This window comes from Neoarius graeffei, chromosome 18 (genome assembly GCF_027579695.1).
Source record: "Neoarius graeffei isolate fNeoGra1 chromosome 18, fNeoGra1.pri, whole genome shotgun sequence".
Classification (NCBI taxonomy): domain Eukaryota; kingdom Metazoa; phylum Chordata; class Actinopteri; order Siluriformes; family Ariidae; genus Neoarius; species Neoarius graeffei.
Genome location: NC_083586.1, coordinates 69,527,275 through 69,546,309, shown reverse-complemented (window position 1 = coordinate 69,546,309; position 19,035 = coordinate 69,527,275). Strand labels below are relative to the sequence as shown.

Genomic DNA, 19,035 nt, shown 5'->3' with positions numbered 1-19,035 from the left:
AAAAACAGAAAGATACGTCACAATGCTCTTGTGCACAAAACAAAATGCTCTTGTATTTTAGTTTTTCCGTTGTCTTGACAACTGAAACATCATCGTTCCTGGAGGAACCATTTTCGAGGGGTCAGTCACCAAAGGGTTAAAAGACTTCCTCAGTAAAAACTGTATAAAACAGATTTGTAGGCAGAGCGACATACCCTGTGATGTCACTAAATCGCTGTGATGTCACTAAATAAAAGATGACAACATGGTCATCAGAAACACATGCGCTAGGTGAGCTAATTTTTTTGGTTCCATGACAATGTACATCGAGACTCTGATACTAAAATGTCACTTGTCTAGCTAACGCGAGCTCGTTTACTAGCAGTGCGCTAACTTGCAAATGCTAAGCGAGCTAACATTAGCAGCATCAGCTAGAGCTGTTCATTGTTCTCGCTCCTGAGGGGGGAGTGTGCACTCTGGAGGGGAAGTGGACCAGGGAATGTTAAAGACCGGAATGGAACACGAGGTCAGATTAAAACACACTACATACATTAAACATTAATAAACATCATGAAAAAAATAAAAAGGTAAAATATATTTTTTAAATTCCCGTATGAGTACTGCACAAATACATTAGTGCTTATGTAAGAGAGTGTGTGTGCGTGTGTGTGTGAGGTTCTCTGGTTGATGAGCTGCTCTTCATGTTTATGGCACCACAATGTTTCATGGTGTGTGTGTGCGCGCGCGTGTGTGTTCTGATATAAACCGATAATAAACGATATTAATGTGTGATGAGTGTGTAATCTCATCTCAGCTCTCCACTGTAAGATCATCAGGCTTGTTTTCAAATCAAGTGCCCTAAGTAGGCTGCCAACAGTGTGCACACGCGAGGTGTAGATAAAGAGATGTGATGAGGTTGTGTTTATGTGTGGTGATTTAACCTGTATGTGGTCGTCATGGTTACTGGGGAACGTCTGTTAATGAGCTAATGACAGTAATCCTGTGAGTGCAGAATGAATCCCCGTGTGTGTAACCATGGATACGGGAGGACAGTTTTCTCGAACGAGCCGTTTGTGTAACGCTGATGGAAGGAGTCTCCAGTGTCAGTGCTCTGTCCCAATCAGAGCTGTAAATTTAACGACTGCAATATCTTCAGGACGGAGGGGGCGGAGCCTGGGGAGGGAATGAGCGTTTATAGCTGCTGTAACAGAAGTGATAACGGTGTGAGAGATTTTTTATTTACGCGCAGTTTTCCAGTCGGAAAATCACGTGGAGACCAGAACACTCGCCAAAACACCACTGAGGAGAAATATCGGGGGGGGGGACGACACTTCCCACACAACTGTCAATCATTCCAGACTGATAAGTCAACTGGCTCATTACCTGATGGGGGAGGAGCAGAGACTTTATTTAGTGTGAAACTATAGCAGTGTATTTGAGTGGGTGAGCACGGGCTGCGTTCCAAACCACCGCATGAAACATTAAAATAGGACACGACCAGCGTTGCTGAAAACTCAACAGTGAAAGTTGAGACATAAACATGACAGCTTCACTGAGGGTGAAAACTTCAGCTAGCATGTGTGTGTGTCAGATCGTACACGGATTCACTCTTTAGGACAGAGCGGGACACCAAACACACCCATGACACTGAGGTAACAGTACTGAGGATTTGGATTATCAGAACACACTGTGTGTGTGTGTGTGTGTGTGTGTGTGTGTGTGCTGTGTGTGAATATGGGGGGAGAGAATGTGTGTGTGTGTGTGTGTGTGTGTGTGTGAGAATATGGGGGGAGAGAATGTGTGTGTGTGTGTGTGTGTTTGAGTGAGAGAGAGTGTGTTTGAGCGAGTGTGTGTGTGTGTGTGTGTGTGTGTGTGCGAGAGAGAGACAGAGAAAGTGTGTGTGAGTGAGAGAGAGAGACAAAGTGTGTGTGAGAGAGACAGAAAGTGTGTGTGTGAGACAGATTGTGTGTGTGTGTGAGAGAGAGTGAGAGAGACGGAGAGTGTGTGTGTGTGTGTGTGTGTGTGTGTGTGAGTGAGAGAGATGGAGAGAGTGTGTGTGGTGTGTGAGTGAGAGAGACGGAGAGTGTGTGTGTGTAAGTGAGAGAGACAAAGTGTGTGTGAGAGAGAAAGAGACAGAAAGTGTGTGTGTATGAGAGTGAGACAGATTGTGTGTGTGTGAGAGAGAGTGAGAGAGACAGAGAGAGTGTGTGTGTGTGTGTGAGAGACGGAGAGTGTGTGTGTGTGTGAGTGAGTGAGAGACAGACGGAGTGTGTGTGTGTGTGTGAGAGTCCTGAATGAAAATCTGGTTGTAATTTGTGTTCACGGTGGTGTTTCTCTCTCACACTCGGGGTGGACGCGACACACACACTCAGTTTTCAAGTGCTCAGGCTGCAGAATCTGATTTTTGTATAAACTCCTCCTCTTTTATCTCTTTATATTAGTAAAACACGGCGTGTCTTTGAGACCACATGATTTGAAAACACTTTAAACGTTTATGATTCTGGAGACAGAGGCAAGGTTTCTGTCGGTTTCACTGTTAGCCAGTGAGAGACGAGCTCCTGCGAATCCACTGAACGTTTATTTCACACCAGTGAGACAGCGCTAAACGTGAAGATGATGAATATTTGTAAATTTGAGTTAGCGATTAATATTAAACCTACCAGGTTAGCATAGCTACAGTTTATCTAACTTTAGTTCTGAAAGTGATGAATGTTTATGAATAAGAATTAATTATCTTCTCATGAATCCGGTCAGGTTTGTGTAAATATTAGTGAACTTTGTTCATCGCCTTCCTGATCATTTATAAATAAAACAAATGTCTTGTCAGAAATTATGTCAGTTAGCTTGTACTAGTGAAAGAACTAGAATTAAAATGAAAAGTCTGTAAAATATCTCAATTATTATATCCATTTAGCTCAAGGTCGCTAATTATCGCACATCAACAGTAAAGAAATTTAATATCTGAGTATCACTTTAAATTCCTCTCAGAAATTATCATGTTAGCTAGCTGTGTCCTGATATGGACTTAAAGACACGCCCCCTGTGGTCTATGAAGTATTGAGAGAATAAATAAAAGAGGTCTCAATAATAATACTAATAATAATGGTCTTCTTCTTCTGATTATCATCATCATCATCATCATCATTATTATTATTATTATTCAGCAGATATTATGATGGTAATCGTTATTCGCGGTGTCCACCCCGAGGTCTCCCTTTGGCCACTAGGGAGCAGGCCCGGTCCCACCCGCTCCACCCATGGCTCCATGGTTGGTCGGAGGTTTGATGGGCGGGGCTGGGTGTTGGTGCTGGAGGGCGTGGCGCTCAAGCAAGGTGCGGTGGGTGAAGGCGCGGTTACACACGGTGCAGGAGAAGTTGCGCTCAACGCGATGAGTGCGCATGTGCACGTTTAGTGAACTCTTCTGTGTGAAGCGTTTACTGCACACGCTACACTGGAACGCACGCACACCCGTGTGCACCACCATGTGCTTCAGCAGGTAATCACGCAGAGAGAAGGAACGCCAGCAGATACTGCACTGATGGGGCTTCTGACCTGCGGACGCACGCACACACACACACACACACACACACACACAAATTCAGTGATATACACACCATTATATGTGTGCACACACACACGTTGTTTAAGTTGAGTCTCATTCTTCATGATGGCTTATTAAACAGGTGTGTTCGTGAGGTATAAGAAGGCGTGTGGTCGTCAGCGGGGTATAAGAGGGCGTGTGGTCGTCAGCGGGGTATAAGAGGGCGTGTGGTCGTCAGCGGGGTATAAGAGGGCGTGTGGTCGTCAACGGGGTATAAGAGGGCGTGTGGTCGTCAACGGGGTATAAGAGGGCGTGTGGTCGTCAGCGGGGTATAAGAGGGCCTGTGGTCGTCAGCGGGGTATAAGGGCGTGTGGTCGTCAGCGGGTTATAAGGGCGTGTGGTCGTCAACGGGGTATAAGAGGGCGTGTGGTCGTCAGCGGGGTATAAGAGGGCCTGTGGTCGTCAGCGGGGTATAAGGGCGTGTGGTCGTCAGCGGGTTATAAGGGCGTGTGGTCGTCAGCGGGGTATAAGAGGGCGTGTGGTCGTCAGCGGGGTATAAGAGGGCGTGTGGTCGTCAGCGGGGTATAAAAGGGCGTGTGGTCGTCACGGGGGTATAAGGGCATGTGGTCGTCAGCGGGGTATAAGAGGGCGTGTGGTCGTCAGCGGGGTATAAGAGGGCGTGTGGTCGTCAGCGGGGTATAAGAGGGCGTGTGGTCGTCAACGGTGTATAAAAGGGCGTGTGGTCGTCACCGGGGTATAAGGGCGTGTGGTCGTCAGCGGGGTATAAGAGGGCGTGTGGTCGTCAGCGGGGTATAAAAGGGTGTGTGGTCGTCAGCGGGGTATAAAAGGGTGTGTGGTCGTCAGCGGTGTATAAAAGGGCGTGTGGTCGTCACCGGGGTATAAGGGCGTGTGGTCATCAGCGGGGTATAAGAGGGCGTGTGGTCGTCAGCGGGGTATAAGAGGGCGTGTGGTCGTCAGCGGGGTATAAGGACGTGTGATCGTCAGCGGGGTATAAGAGGGCATGTGGTCGTCAGCGGGGTATAAGGGCGTGTGGTCGTCAGCGGGGTATAAGAGGGCGTGTGGTCGTCAGCGGTGTATAAAAGGGCGTGTGGTCGTCACCGGGGTATAAGGGCGTGTGGTCGTCAGCGGGGTATAAGAGGGCGTGTGGTCGTCAGCGGGGTATAAAAGGGTGTGTGGTCGTCAGCGGGGTATAAAAGGGTGTGTGGTCGTCAGCGGTGTATAAAAGGGCGTGTGGTCGTCACCGGGGTATAAGGGCGTGTGGTCGGCAGCGGGGTATAAGAGGGCGTGTGGTCGTCAGCGGGGTATAAGAGGGCGTGTGGTCGTCAGCGGGGTATAAGGACGTGTGATCGTCAGCGGGGTATAAGAGGGCATGTGGTCGTCAGCGGGGTATAAGGGCGTGTGGTCGTCAGCGGGGTATAAGAGGGCGTGTGGTCGTCAGCGGGGTATAAGAGGGCGTGTGGTCGTCAGCGGGGTATAAAAGGGTGTGTGGTCGTCAGCGGGGTATAAGAGGGCGTGTGGTCTTCAGCGGTGTATAAAAGGGCGTGTGGTCGTCACCAGGGTATAAGGGCGTGTGGTCGTCAGCGGGGTATAAGAGGGCGTGTGGTTGTCAGCGGGGTATAAAAGGGCGTGTGGTCGTCAGCGGGGTATAAGGACGTGTGATCGTCAGCGGGGTATAAGAGGGCATGTGGTCGTCAGCGGGGTATAAGGGCGTGTGGTCGTCAGCGGGGTATAAGAGGGCGTGTGGTCGTCAGCGGGGTATAAGAGGGCGTGTGGTCGTCAGCGGGGTATAAGAGGGCGTGTGGTCATCAGCGGGGTATAAGAGGGCGTGTGGTCGTCACCGGGGTATAAGAGGGCCTGTGGTCGTCAGCGGGGTATAAGGGCGTGTGGTCGTCAGCGGGTTATAAGGGCGTGTGGTCGTCAGCGGGGTATAAGAGGGCGTGTGGTCGTCAGCGGGGTATAAGAGGGCGTGTGGTCGTCAGCGGGGTATAAGAGGGCGTGTGGTCGTCACCGGGGTATAAGGGCGTGTGGTCGTCAGCGGGGTATAAGAGGGCGTGTGGTCGTCAGCGGGGTATAAGAGGGCGTGTGGTCGTCAGCGGGGTATAAGAGGGCGTGTGGTCGTCAGCGGGGTATAAGAGGGCGTGTGGTCGTCACCGGGGTATAAGAGGGCGTGTGGTCGTCAGCGGGGTATAAGGGCGTGTGGTCGTCAGCGGGGTATAAGAGGGCGTGTGGTCGTCAGCGGGGTATAAGAGGGCGTGTGGTCGTCAGCGGGGTATAAGGGCGTGTGGTGGTCAGCGGGGTATAAGAGGGCGTGTGGTCGTCAGCGGGGTATAAGAGGGCGTGTGGTCGTCAGCGGGGTATAAGAGGGCGTGTGGTCGTCAGCGGTGTATCAGAGGGCGTGTGGTCGTCAGCGGGGTATAAGAGGGCGTGTGGTCGTCAGCGGGGTATAAGAGGGCGTGTGGTCGTCAGCGGGGTATAAGAGGGCGTGTGGTCGTCAGCGGGGTATAAGAGGGCGTGTGGTCGTCAGCGGGGTATAAGAGGGCGTGTGGTCGTCAGCGGGGTATAAGAGGGCGTGTGGTCGTCAGCGGGGTATAAGAGAGCGTGTGGTCGTCAGCGGGGTATAAGGGCGTGTGGTCGTCAGCGGGGTATAAGAGGGCGTGTGGTCGTCAGCGGGGTATAAGGGCGTGTGGTGGTCAGCGGGGTATAAGAGGGCGTGTGGTCGTCAGCGGGGTATAAGAGGGCGTGTGGTCGTCAGCGGGGTATAAGAGGGCGTGTGGTCGTCAGCGGTGTATCAGAGTGCGTGTGGTCGTCAGCGGGGTATAAGAGGGCGTGTGGTCGTCACCGGGGTATAAGGGCGTGTGGTCGTCAGCGGGGTATAAGAGGGCTTGTGGTCGTCAGCGGGGTATAAGGGCGTGTGGTCGTCACCGGGGTATAAGAGGGCGTGTGGTCGTCAGCGGGGTATAAGAGGGCGTGTGGTCGTCAGCGGTGTATCAGAGGGCGTGTGGTCGTCAGCGGGGTATAAGAGTGCGTGTGGTCGTCAGCGGGGTATAAGAGGGCGTGTGGTCGTCAGCGGGGTATAAGAGGGCGTGTGGTCGTCAGCGGGGTATAAGAGGGCGTGTGGTCGTCAGCGGGGTATAAGAGGGCGTGTGGTCGTCAGCGGGGTATAAGAGGGCGTGTGGTCGTCAGCGGGGTATAAGAGGGCGTGTGGTCGTCAGCGGGGTATAAGGGCGTGTGGTCGTCAGCAGGGTATAAGAGGGCTTGTGGTCGTCACCGGGGTATAAGAGGGCGTGTGGTCGTCACCGGGGTATAAGAGGGCGTGTGGTCGTCACCGGGGTATAACAGCGTGTGGTCGTCACCAGGGTATAAGAGGGCGTGTGGTCGTCAGCGGGGTATAAGAGGGCGTGTGGTCATCAGCGGTGTATCAGAGGGCGTGTGGTCGTCAGCAGGGTATAAGAGGGCGTGTGGTCGTCAGCGGGGTATAAGAGGGCGTGTGGTCGTCAGCGGGGTATAAGAGGGCGTGTGGTCGTCAGCGGGGTATAAGAGGGCGTGTGGTCGTCAGCGGGGTATAAGAGGGCGTGTGGTCGTCAGCGGGGTATAAGAGGGCGTGTGGTCGTCAGCGGGGTATAAGAGGGCGTGTGGTCGTCACCGGGGTATAAGAGGGCGTGTGGTCGTCACCGGGGTATAACGGCGTGTGGTCGTCACAGGGGTATAAGAGGGCGTGTGGTCGTCAGCGGGGTATAAGAGGGCGTGTGGTCATCAGCGGTGTATCAGAGGGCGTGTGGTCGTCAGCGGGGTATAAGAGGGCGTGTGGTCGTCAGCGGGGTATAAGAGGGCGTGGTCGTCAGCGGGGTATAAGAGGGCGTGTGGTCGTCAGCGGGGTATAAGAGGGCGTGTGGTCGTCAGCGGGGTATAAGAGGGCGTGTGGTCGTCAGCGGGGTATAAGAGGGCGTGTGGTCGTCAGCGGGGTATAAGGGCGTGTGGTCGTCAGCGGGGTATAAGAGGGCGTGTGGTCGTCAGCGGGGTATAAGAGGGCGTGTGGTCGTCAGCGGGGTATAAGAGGGCGTGTGGTCGTCAGAGGGGTATAAGAGGGCGTGTGGTCGTCAGCGGGGTATAAGAGGGCGTGTGGTCGTCAGCGGGGTATAAGAGGGCGTGTGGTCGTCAGCGGGGTATAAGAGGGCGTGTGGTCGTCAGCGGGATATAAGAGGGCGTGTGGTCGTCACCGGGGTATAAGGGCGTGTGGTCGTCAGCGGGGTATAAGAGGGCTTGTGGTCGTCAGCGGGGTATAAGGGCGTGTGGTCGTCACCGGGGTATAAGAGGGCATGTGATCGTCAGCGGGGTATAAGAGGGCGTGTGGTCATCAGCGGTGTATCAGAGGGCGTGTGGTCGTCAGCAGGGTATAAGAGGGCGTGTGGTCGTCAGCGGGGTATAAGAGGGCGTGTGGTCGTCAGCGGGGTATAAGAGGGCGTGTGGTCGTCAGCGGGGTATAAGAGGGCGTGTGGTCGTCAGCGGGGTATAAGAGGGCGTGTGGTCGTCAGCGGGGTATAAGAGGGCGTGTGGTCGTCAGCGGGGTATAAGAGGGCGTGTGGTCGTCAGCGGGGTATAAGAGGGCGTGTGGTCGTCACCGGGGTATAAGGGCGTGTGGTCGTCAGCGGGGTATAAGAGGGCTTGTGGTCGTCAGCGGGGTATAAGGGCGTGTGGTCGTCACCGGGGTATAAGAGGGCGTGTGGTCGTCAGCGGGGTATAAGAGGGCGTGTGGTCGTCAGCGGTGTATCAGAGGGCGTGTGGTCGTCAGCGGGGTATAAGAGTGCGTGTGGTCGTCAGCGGGGTATAAGAGGGCGTGTGGTCGTCAGCGGGGTATAAGAGGGCGTGTGGTCGTCAGCGGGGTATAAGAGGGCGTGTGGTCGTCAGCGGGGTATAAGAGGGCGTGTGGTCGTCAGCGGGGTATAAGGGCGTGTGGTCGTCAGCAGGGTATAAGAGGGCTTGTGGTCGTCAGCGGGGTATAAGAGGGCGTGTGGTCGTCAGCGGGGTATAAGAGGGCGTGTGGTCGTCACCGGGGTATAAGGGCGTGTGGTCGTCACCAGGGTATAAGAGGGCGTGTGGTCGTCAGCGGGGTATAAGAGGGCGTGTGGTCATCAGCGGTGTATCAGAGGGCGTGTGGTCGTCAGCAGGGTATAAGAGGGCGTGTGGTCGTCAGCGGGGTATAAGAGGGCGTGTGGTCGTCACTGGGGTATAAGGGCGTGTGGTCGTCAGCGGGGTATAAGAGGGCGTGTGGTCGTCAGCGGGGTATAAGAGGGCGTGTGGTCGTCAGCGGGGTATAAGAGGGCGTGTGGTCGTCAGCGGGGTATAAGGGCGTGTGGTCGTCAGCGGGGTATAAGAGGGCGTGTGGTCGTCAGCAGGGTATAAGAGGGCGTGTGGTCGTCAGCGGGGTATAAGAGGGCGTGTGGTCGTCACTGGGGTATAAGGGCGTGTGGTCGTCAGCGGGGTATAAGAGGGCGTGTGGTCGTCAGCGGGGTATAAGAGGGCGTGTGGTCGTCAGCGGGGTATAAGAGGGCGTGTGGTCGTCAGCGGGGTATAAGGGCGTGTGGTCGTCAGCGGGGTATAAGAGGGTGTGTGGTCGTCAGCGGGGTATAAGAGGGCGTGTGGTGGTCAGCGGGGTATAAGAGGGCGTGTGGTCATCACCGGGGTATAAGGGCGTGTGGTCGTCAGCGGGGTATAAGAGGGCGTGTGGTCGTCAGCGGGGTATAAGAGGGCGTGTGGTCGTCAGCGGGGTATAAGAGGGCGTGTGGTCGTCAGCGGGGTATAAGAGGGCGTGTGGTCGTCAGCGGGGTATAAGAGGGCGTGTGGTCGTCAGCGGGGTATAAGAGGGCGTGTGGTCGTCAGAGGGGTATAAGAGGGCGTGTGGTCGTCAGCGGGGTATAAGAGGGCGTGTGGTCGTCAGCGGGGTATAAGAGGGCGTGTGGTCGTCAGCGGGGTATAAGAGGGCGTGTGGTCGTCAGCGGGGTATAAGAGGGCGTGTGGTCGTCAGCGGGGTATAAGAGGGCGTGTGGTCGTCAGCGGGGTATAAGAGGGCGTGTGGTCGTCAGCGGGGTATAAGAGGGCGTGTGGTCGTCAGCGGGGTATAAGAGGGCGTGTGGTCGTCAGTGGGGTATAAGAGGGCGTGTGGTCGTCAGCGGGGTATAAGAGGGCGTGTGGTCGTCAGCGGGGTATAAGAGGGCGTGTGGTCGTCAGCGGGGTATAAGAGGGCGTGTGGTCGTCAGCGGGGTATAAGAGGGCGTGTGGTCGTCAGAGGGGTATAAGAGGGCGTGTGGTCGTCAGCGGGGTATAAGGGCGTGTGGTCGTCAGCGGGGTATAAGAGGGCGTGTGGTCGTCAGCAGGGTATAAGAGGGCGTGTGGTCGTCAGCGGGGTATAAGAGGGCGTGTGGTCGTCAGAGGGGTATAAGAGGGCGTGTGGTCGTCAGCGGGGTATAAGAGGGCGTGTGGTCGTCAGCGGGGTATAAGAGGGCGTGTGGTCGTCAGCGGGGTATAAGAGGGCGTGTGGTCGTCAGCGGGGTATAAGAGGGCGTGTGGTCGTCACCGGGGTATAAGGGCGTGTGGTCGTCAGCGGGGTATAAGAGGGCTTGTGGTCGTCAGCGGGGTATAAGGGCGTGTGGTCGTCACCGGGGTATAAGAGGGCGTGTGGTCGTCAGCGGGGTATAAGAGGGCGTGTGGTCGTCACCGGGGTATAAGAGGGCATGGTTGTTGTTTCTTTTCTAATTCTGTCAGTCACAGCCTGTTACCGGTCTAGTAAAAGAAAGAGTGTGAAGTTGGTGTGCTCTCTTTTCTGTTCAGTGGAAGGGAGTGTGGCTGACATTGTCAGTTCCGGGGAAGGGGGTGTGGTCCATTTTCTACACCCGTTTTCTTCAAGTTAAAAGTCCTCAGCTCAATGTGGCTCCAGCGTGGAGCCGGTGTTCAGGGAACGAGTGCTCGCTCTTTCAGCTCTCTCACCATCTGCTGCGAGCTGACTGACTGTGCGACTGGTTGAACCTTTGAAATAAAGATTAATGTTGATTTCCTGAAAATTGTTTGTTGGGGTGAAAACATGGCCTAATGGTTAGAGAAGCAGCTTTGGGACCAAAAGGTCACCGGTTCGATTCCCTGGACTAGTGAACTCCCAACTGCCCCCCAGGCTGCTCTGGGTGTGGTGTACGTCGCTGTGGATAAGAGCATCTGCTAAATGCCATTAATGTAATGTCGGTAAAGAATAGTGAACTCTTTGCACATTTCTAAATGTATAATCTGTGGTTGGTAGAAGAGAGCAACTGGACTTGCTTGAAAAGTCTTGAAGACGTTTCGCCTCTCGTCCGAAAGGCATCATCAGTTCTGTCTGTCTAATAGGGAGTATCAAGTATTTATCCTCTCATGGATCATAATAGAATCCAAATCAGAATGCTGATGGCTGCATTGAAGGTGGCTGATAGATGTCATAGACACCCACCTCTGTTCAGTGATGGTCGTTCCAGGCTGACAAAATTGAACGATCCTCTCTGGCTAAGATGTCTGCCAGTTTTCTGGAAGTCCTCTCATACTCCCGCACTAGTCGAAGGGAACTCATCCCAAAGTGTGTAGAAACATATCTGTGAAGATACTCAGTCGTCCAGGTACATAGTAATCTGTGGTTGGTAGAAGAGAGCAACTGGACTTGCTTGAAAAGTCTTGAAGACGTTTCGCCTCTCGTCCGAAAGGCATCATCAGTTCTGTCTGTCTAATAGGGAGTATCAAGTATTTATCCTCTCATGGATCATAATCAACCACATCATTCAACCACAGATTACTATGTACCTGGACGACTGAGTATCTTCACAGATATGTTTCTAAATGTATAATTTTTAACCTTTGGTTCTGAAAACGTATCCAGTCTTTCCAAGTCAAAGGGCTCGAGTCTTTGATGAAAGTGGAAAGTCAAGAAATTGGGGACTTTAATTCAAGCCATGTGACTCGAGTCCATAACACTGGCATGCATAGTCTGTGTGTGTGTGTATAGACTGTATGTGTGTGTATAATGTGTGTGTATAATGTGTGTTTGTTTGTTTGTTTGTTTACCGGAGTGTATAAACATGTGCTTGCTGTAGTTCTTGCGTGATCGCAGCGATTTGCCACAGTGGCTGCAGTCGAATGACGTTTCTGATCCCTGAGCTGTAAAACTTGGGCCTGCTACACATGCTGGGGCCGGAGGGGGTGGGGCTGGGGTCAGCGGGGGTGGGGGCGGGGCCTGTTGGCACGTCTCTGGCATGCTGTCCATTGTCATAGCCCCTCCCACAAAGAAGGACGAGGGCTGTGATTCGCTGACAGGATACTGAAAGAGCATCTGGAGAAGAAGAAACACACAAAACTGTTCGACAGCTATCACGAAGTTAACTGGCCAATATTAACCAAAACAAGCAGTGGTAGTTAGTTACTGTCTGTTATTAATGCAGTTATTAATGCAGTTATTTTTTTAGAGTGAACACTCGTTCGAGGAAATAAACACTGCAATTTTCAGGTGTTTCACTGTTACAAAATACAAATTTCACTAATTTAAAATAACTGAGAAGCTATAACCAATCAGCACTGCTCAGAAGGTAAACTCCACCCCCAGTCATTGGTTTGTCGGTGGTCAAGGGAACTTTTTAGTTCCTGCACCAGAGCACGTATTTTTCTTTTGAACTCCACTGGATGAGTCGGGGATGGAACCTGCTGTACTAATCACGTTACCTGCTATTGAAACCCCTGTGCACTTTCCTCTGTGTGTGTGCGTGTGTGTGTGTTAGTTAGACCTGATTGTTGATGTGAGAAGTAGTTGGTGGGGACAGTGGTTTGTTGCCACGGGAACGGGGATTTGACACCAGAGCCTGGGACGCATCAGTCTGTGGCCAAAAACCACCAGCATACACATTCTGATCTTCATAAAACCCAGGCTGGAACACACACAAGTATCGGCTTCACCACTTTCCTTCATGGTGTGTGTGTGTGTGTGTGTGTGAGATTTTTGTTACCTGGCTGTATGATTGTGTGTGTGATTGTGTGTGTGTTGTGTCCTGACGCTCGTCCAGTTGGAACAGGTTTTCTCCTTCCTGCAGGTTCTCCTCATCCTTCACCACCACCTGCTCTGGCCCCATCACCTACACACACACACACACGCAGTTACAGTACCATTCCTGTACTAGCTTTATTATGATGTGATGTGTGTGTACGTGTGTGTTATTAACCTGTAATCGTAGTGGTTGTCTCTGTTTGCGGCTATGCCCCGCCCCCCTGTCTCTCTCTCCATCCCTCCCTCTGTCCTCCAGTTCCTCCCCCTCACTGAATCGCTCCATCCCCACAGGAAGCTCCTCAGCCACACCCACAAACCCTGTCCCACTGCCACCCCTGCCCAGTGGGGCAGGGTTGTTGATGGGGGTGTGGCCCGACTCCGCCCGGTTCTGGCTCTGACTCTGGTTCTGTGCAGTGGTTCTCTCAGCACTCTGGTTCATCATGTAATTCTGCATCTCCTGAGGACAGCTCACAGGCTTCAGAGAGGCCCCACCTCCGGATGCACCAAGCCCCTCCCCTCTGCACATCATGTCACTGAGGGGGGGCATCATTCTGCCGACTCCACCTGCTTCCAGAGAGGCTGCCTCCCCCTGCCCCGCCCCTGTACCAAAGAGCAAGAGAGGGTATTAGCGCAGAGTGATGAGTCCATCGATCTGTCTAACTGTCTGTCTGTTCCCTGTCTGTCTGTGCATCACCTGTCTGTCTTTGTGTTGTCCCTCTGTCTATCCTGTCTGCTTGCTGCCGGACTGTGTGCTACCTGTCTGTTTGTGTTTTACCCGTGTACGTGTTACACATCTGTGTTACCTGTCAGTGTGCTTACCTCTCTCTCTCTGTTGCATGCTGGGAGTGTGTGAGTGAGTGAGTGTGTGAGGATTCACGGTGAGAGCGTGATTGATTGGGGTTTATCCCGTTCTTTTTTCATACTTCATTTCTTGCTTTAAGCATTAAAATAACTTTCAGTTTAGCGTTATCTAAGACTTTGTGTTAATTGTTGATTTAGATTTGTTCGGAGGAAAGTGGTGACGTGGCGGGGTGTAGGAATGGCGTCTCACCCAGTTGGGTGTGGTCCTTCCCTTTCACTCCGCCACGGAATCGGGTGTGTCCCTGAAGCGGGATCGAGTGTGGAGGATGTGCTGCTTGCAGTCAGTAAACAGGTCGGATATGAAAATATCGCTTTAGCGTCTAGGATGAATAAAGCAGTGGTAATATTTTTTAAAGAAGAACGGCTGGTGAATCGTCTTCTTGAGACCAGGGTGTGGATAAATGAAGTGTTTGTGCCAATTACGCCACGAGTTTCGCCCACAGTTAAAGTCGCCATCTCTAATGTTCCCCCTTTTATCCCGAACAGTGGCATCGAGTGCGACCTTTCAAGGTTCGGGAAATTCACCACAATGAGAGTGATTCCACTGGGGTGTAAGAACGAGGCCCTGAAACATGTGCTGTCTTTTAGGCGGCAGGTCTTTCATGTTCCCCGAGTCTCCAACATTTTCCAACATTCCTCAAGTTTCCTTTCGTGTTTTACACGGAAATAAATCCTGCATGCTGTATGCGACTATGGGGAGCATGCGGTGTTTTGAATGCAGCAATATCAGCCATAAAAAGTTTGCATGTCCTCATAAAGCTCAGGCCGATGAGGGCGAAGGGACCAGCGATGGGTCGGTTGTGGTCCAAAAGAGACCCAAAGAAACAAATGGAGATTTCTGACTTGAGCGTCCCGGCTGTGGAAGAACCAGCAGGACAAAAATCAGTAACTGTAATGTTTCAATGGGAAACAACGGATAAAACAGAAACTGATACACTAACGGAGGCAGTCAGTGGATCAGAACCCTGCGGCACTGATCTGGGGTCAGATAGCAGGGCAGAGACCATCACGCCAGAGCCCGTTACTGACCCACCTGTCACAGACATCACTGTACTGAACACCGGAGAGCCACCGGCAGAAGAAGGGGGTGATGAGGTCACGGGGAATGAGGATGCTCTGTCTGAGATCTCCAGCCTGTCTGATCTGGGCTCGCAGGCGATGGATGAACAGCTCGACACTCGAGAGGAAATTAACATGCTTTTAGATCAAACATTTGGGAAAACAGTAGAGGTGAGTGATTACTTCTCCGATTTGGATAAGTTTATTGTGTCAGTGGTTATGTTACAGCGGACAGTCGGTTATGGTGTACTGTGCAGGAAAAAGAGATTCAGACTTAAGGAAATGTTGGCAAGATTGCGGAGGGGCAAGACCCCCGTCACTCGGGGGAAAAGTGATAAAGTCACGTGGTGAAGTCTATCCTCCTGTTTTCCTCTCTGTTACTGCTGATCCTGCCCTTTTTCTCATTTCCTAATGCAGTCTTTCTGTTTAGGGTCTCTAAATATTAATGGGGCTAGAGAAAGTGATAAAAGAGCTGTACTAGCAGAATACTTACGAATTAAAAAGTTGAGGTTATATTCTTGCAAGAGACGCATTCTGACAGCACTAATGAGGTGGAGTCGGGTGTTTGGTGGGAAGGGAACCATATTTTAAGTCATGGATCGAACACTAGTGCAGGAGCAGCAATTCTCTTCACAAAAAAAATATTAATGTCGCAGTGATCTCAGTAACCGAGCTCGTAAAGGGGAGGGGTTTAGTTGTTGAAGCCGAAATTCAGGGCACCTTGTTTCTTTTTATAAATATGTTTACGCGCCTAATAGCGGCCCAGAGCGCTCGAGTGTTTTAGGAAAGATAGACACCACGCTGCAACAGTGCGGTAAAGATTGTTTTATGGTAATGGGGGGGGGGGGGGGGGGAACACACACTGGAACTGCACTCCTGATTTTATTTTAGACAGAAATGGGGAGGAGCCTCATCCCCAGTCTAGGCAGCTGCTTCACAACCTCAAAAAAAGGCGAATTTAGTAGCTGTATGGAGAAGCAGAAATGTAAAATCAAGACAGTACACATGGGTAAAGGTGTCTGATGCTGTTTTTTCTGCTGCTAGATGAGACAGAATATATGTGAGCAGTTCATATAATAATAGAATAATCAATGCTTTTATATTCCCTAATGGTTTTACTGACCATCACATGACAACTGTTAACATAAACATGATTAAATGACCACACCCACATTATTATTGGCATTTTAATGTAAAACTGTTACTTGAAACAGTATTTTGTGAAAAGTTTATTTTATTTTGGAATCACTGGAAACAGAAGAAAAATGAATTTGAGAATCTGAGTCAGAGGTGGGGAAAACTCCGATAAAAACTTTTTGCCAGAACTATACTGCATGTGCTACTGCGAACATAAAAGCAACTATTCATAGGCTGGAGAAGGAGATTTTATACTTTGAAAGCAACTTAGAAAACCAAAATGCTCCAGAGGTGAGCAGGGCACTGCAGGAGAAGAAGCAGGACTTGAGTTTCTTTCTTCGGTAACGGGTGAAGGGGGCTCTGGTGAGAGCCAGAATGGCTGTAGTGACAGACATGGACGCTCCCAGTGCTTTCTTTTTCAAACTTGAGCAGAAGGCGGCACAACAGAGACAAAACGCTGCATCTTTGTCGACCTGATGGGTCCCTGACAACAGACCCAGCTGAAATGAGGAAGCTGGCAGTGGCCTTCTACTCCGAGCTCTACGCAGTTGGTAACGGTGATGAAGACAGCGCAGCCCAGCTTCTTCAGGGACTACCAGAACTCAGCCCAAGGCAGAGGGAGACCCTGGACACCAACATCACATTCAGGGAACTTGCACAAGCTGTTCAGCAGCAATCAGCAGGACGTGCGCCTGGAATAGACGGACTGCCAGCTGAGTTCTACAAGCACTTCTGGGGAGTGCTGGGGGAGGACTATCACAACGTGATGAAGGACCGTGCGACGAGGAGGCTACTGCCTAGTAGCAGCCAGCGTGCTGTTCTGTCACTGCTGCCTCACTCAAGAACTGGCGGCCTGTTTCCCTTCTCTGCCTGGACTATAAGATTTTAGCAAACTGTCTGGCAAATAGACTGAAAGTTTTTTTTTAAGCACTCTGATTCATAAGGATCAGCCATACTGAATGCCTGACAGATCTATCATGGACAATTTGTTTTTAAATCACAGACATTATAAACATTGGAATTACAGGGAAATATAATGCGGGCCTTCTGTCACTAGATCATGAAAAAGCTTTTGATCGGGTAGGACATGACTACCTTTTTAATGCTCTTAAAAGATCTGGGTTTGGGGAAACTTTTATCTCTTGGATTAAGCTCCTGTATGCTGATGCTTCAGTCATGGTGAAGGTGGGAGGTGGACTGAGCTGTCTGGTTCCAGTACAGAGGGGCATCAGACAGGGCTGTCCGCTCTCTGGACAGCTTTATAGTCTCACTATTGAACCTCTCCTCAGCAGGCTGAGGAGAACTCAGTGGTTTTAGTATTCCAGGTGACCCCACAGGAGAAAAACATGTATTGTCTGCATATGCAGATGATGTCACAGTTTTAATTATGAAGCAGGAAGATGTAGCAGAACTTAATGCCAGTCTGGCAATATATGAGAGCGCGTCTTCAGCCAAAGTCAACTGGGGAAAGAGTGAGGGACTCCTCATAGGTGGGTGGGAGAACACTGAACCACCATGAGTATCAGGGGGCTTACAATGGGGAAAGAATGGGATGAAGTTCCTGGGTATGTTTTTAGGGACAAACAATTTTAAGAAAAAGAATTGGGAGGGCATGCTGGACAAGGTGGCTGCCAAGTTGTCAAAATGGAATTGGGTATCGTCTCAGTTGTCCTACAGAGGGAAGGTCTTGGTGACAAACAACCTGGCTGCCTCCACCCTGTGGCACAAACTTGGCGTCCTGGAACCACCTGTGGATCTCATACTCGAAATGCAGAGGAGGCTGGTGAATTTTTTCTAGTCGGGCCAACACTGGACTAGGGCACCAGTGCTTTATCTACCAGTACAAGAAAGGGGACAGGGCCTGATCGACATACACAGCCAGATCTCCACTTTCCAGCTGCAGGCAGCGCAGAAGCTGCTATACAACGAAGATGCAGTATGGAAAAAAATAGCAAACACATTCCTGAGGAAAGTGGAGGGCCTTGGCTACACCCAGCAGCTGCTCCTGTTGAAAACACAGCAGATGGAGTTGAGGAGCCTTCCCAACTTCTACCAGTCGATGCTGCGAACATGGCAGTGGGTGTTTATGGTTCACAGTAGCCTCTCTCAGCCAGAGAAGTGGATCCTCGAGAGCCTTTGTTGTATAAGCCATGGATCTCATCAAGACTTCTGAACACTGCAAGTGTACAGGCATCTCTGTGGAGGAGCGGGCGCACAACACTGGCTCAGCTGAGAGAGAGCGATGGGTGGAAATCGGCAGTCTTCATACAAAATGTCACTGGCTTACGGTCCCCTTGCCTAGTACAAAAATTCATCAGTGAGCTCCAAGAGGCGCTGCCTGAGGGCCGTGGAGGAACCTCAAGGAGGCCTGACACACAGACGAGCGAGCACAACAACGACTACCCACCGTTCACTGTTTCAGCAGCTGCGGAACAACCACAAGAAGAGGATGGGGACATGCTCCTCTCTTTTCAAACTCCAGTGCTGGGGAACTTCAAGAGCCTCTCCAAGAAGGCAATCTACACTATGTGTATAAAAGTGACACACCAGGCAGCACTGAGAGGGCTGAAGGCCTTGGGGTGGTCAGGTTTGTTTGGCCTCGACTTCTCCATGAAAGGACGCTGGTGAGCCCTCTACAAACCCCCCATAGAGAAGCGAACTGCCAATCTACAGTGGAGAGTGAGCCGCAAAGCCATAGCTACAGACAGACACGTGGCACACCTGAATCCAGCAGTAGTGAGGGAATGTTCCTTCTGTGGTTGAGATGAAGATGTAGAGCACCTGTTCCTGAACTGCAGTTGGGTAGAGAACTTGTTTAGACTGTTGAAGGTGTGGTTCAGGGACCTAGGGGAGGAGCTCTTGCCCGAAACGTTTATAGGAGGGCCTAAATATAGTGTCACCAAGAAGGGAGAAGTTTGTTTATTGAATTTTTTTTTATCAGGCTTGGCAAAAATGGCTATCTGGAAAACCAGAAAAAATAACCTTAGGGCTGGTCCAACAGATGTGGTGGGCGTGGTGAGGGGGATGTTGGGAGCACGGCTGAAGCTTGAATATTCTTATTATAGTTTGATTAAATGATGTTGAAAAGTTTTGTGCATTACGGGGAATATCTGATGTCCTCTGTCGGATAAATGAGGATGGTCAGCTGATTTTTAATGGTTCTTATGACTTACCGCTCTTATAGTTTTTATTTTGTCTTACTATTTATGGAAATGTACAAAATTGTTTTTTTCTCTTGGTTCTACTGTTCTATCTAGTTGTTTTTTTATATTTGGGTGTTTGTCCCTTTTTAGGATATTTTAGAGACAGTATATATTTATGAACTTTAAATTATTTGCACATGATTTAAGTGATATTTATATATTGTGTCTGAAGTACAGCTGTCTTCAAT

General features: G+C 51.1%; 1 protein-coding gene across 2 annotated transcripts in view; it reads right to left on the bottom strand.

Moving 5' to 3' along the window:
- Nucleotides 1-1,716: 1,716 nt before the first annotated feature.
- Nucleotides 1,717-19,035, bottom strand: part of zbtb45 (zinc finger and BTB domain containing 45) — a 43,017-nt gene continuing 25,698 nt past the window's right edge. For both annotated transcript variants that reach the window (XM_060899370.1, XM_060899369.1), the window contains exons 3-7: nucleotides 12,763-13,187; nucleotides 12,550-12,675; nucleotides 12,331-12,471; nucleotides 11,618-11,882; nucleotides 1,717-3,531 (exon numbers count right to left, since the gene is read on the bottom strand). In XM_060899370.1, the coding sequence (XP_060755353.1) occupies nucleotides 3,203-3,531; nucleotides 11,618-11,882; nucleotides 12,331-12,471; nucleotides 12,550-12,675; nucleotides 12,763-13,187 (1,286 nt within the window). In that variant the 3' untranslated portion in view covers nucleotides 1,717-3,202. The remainder of the gene's footprint in view (nucleotides 3,532-11,617; nucleotides 11,883-12,330; nucleotides 12,472-12,549; nucleotides 12,676-12,762; nucleotides 13,188-19,035) is intronic.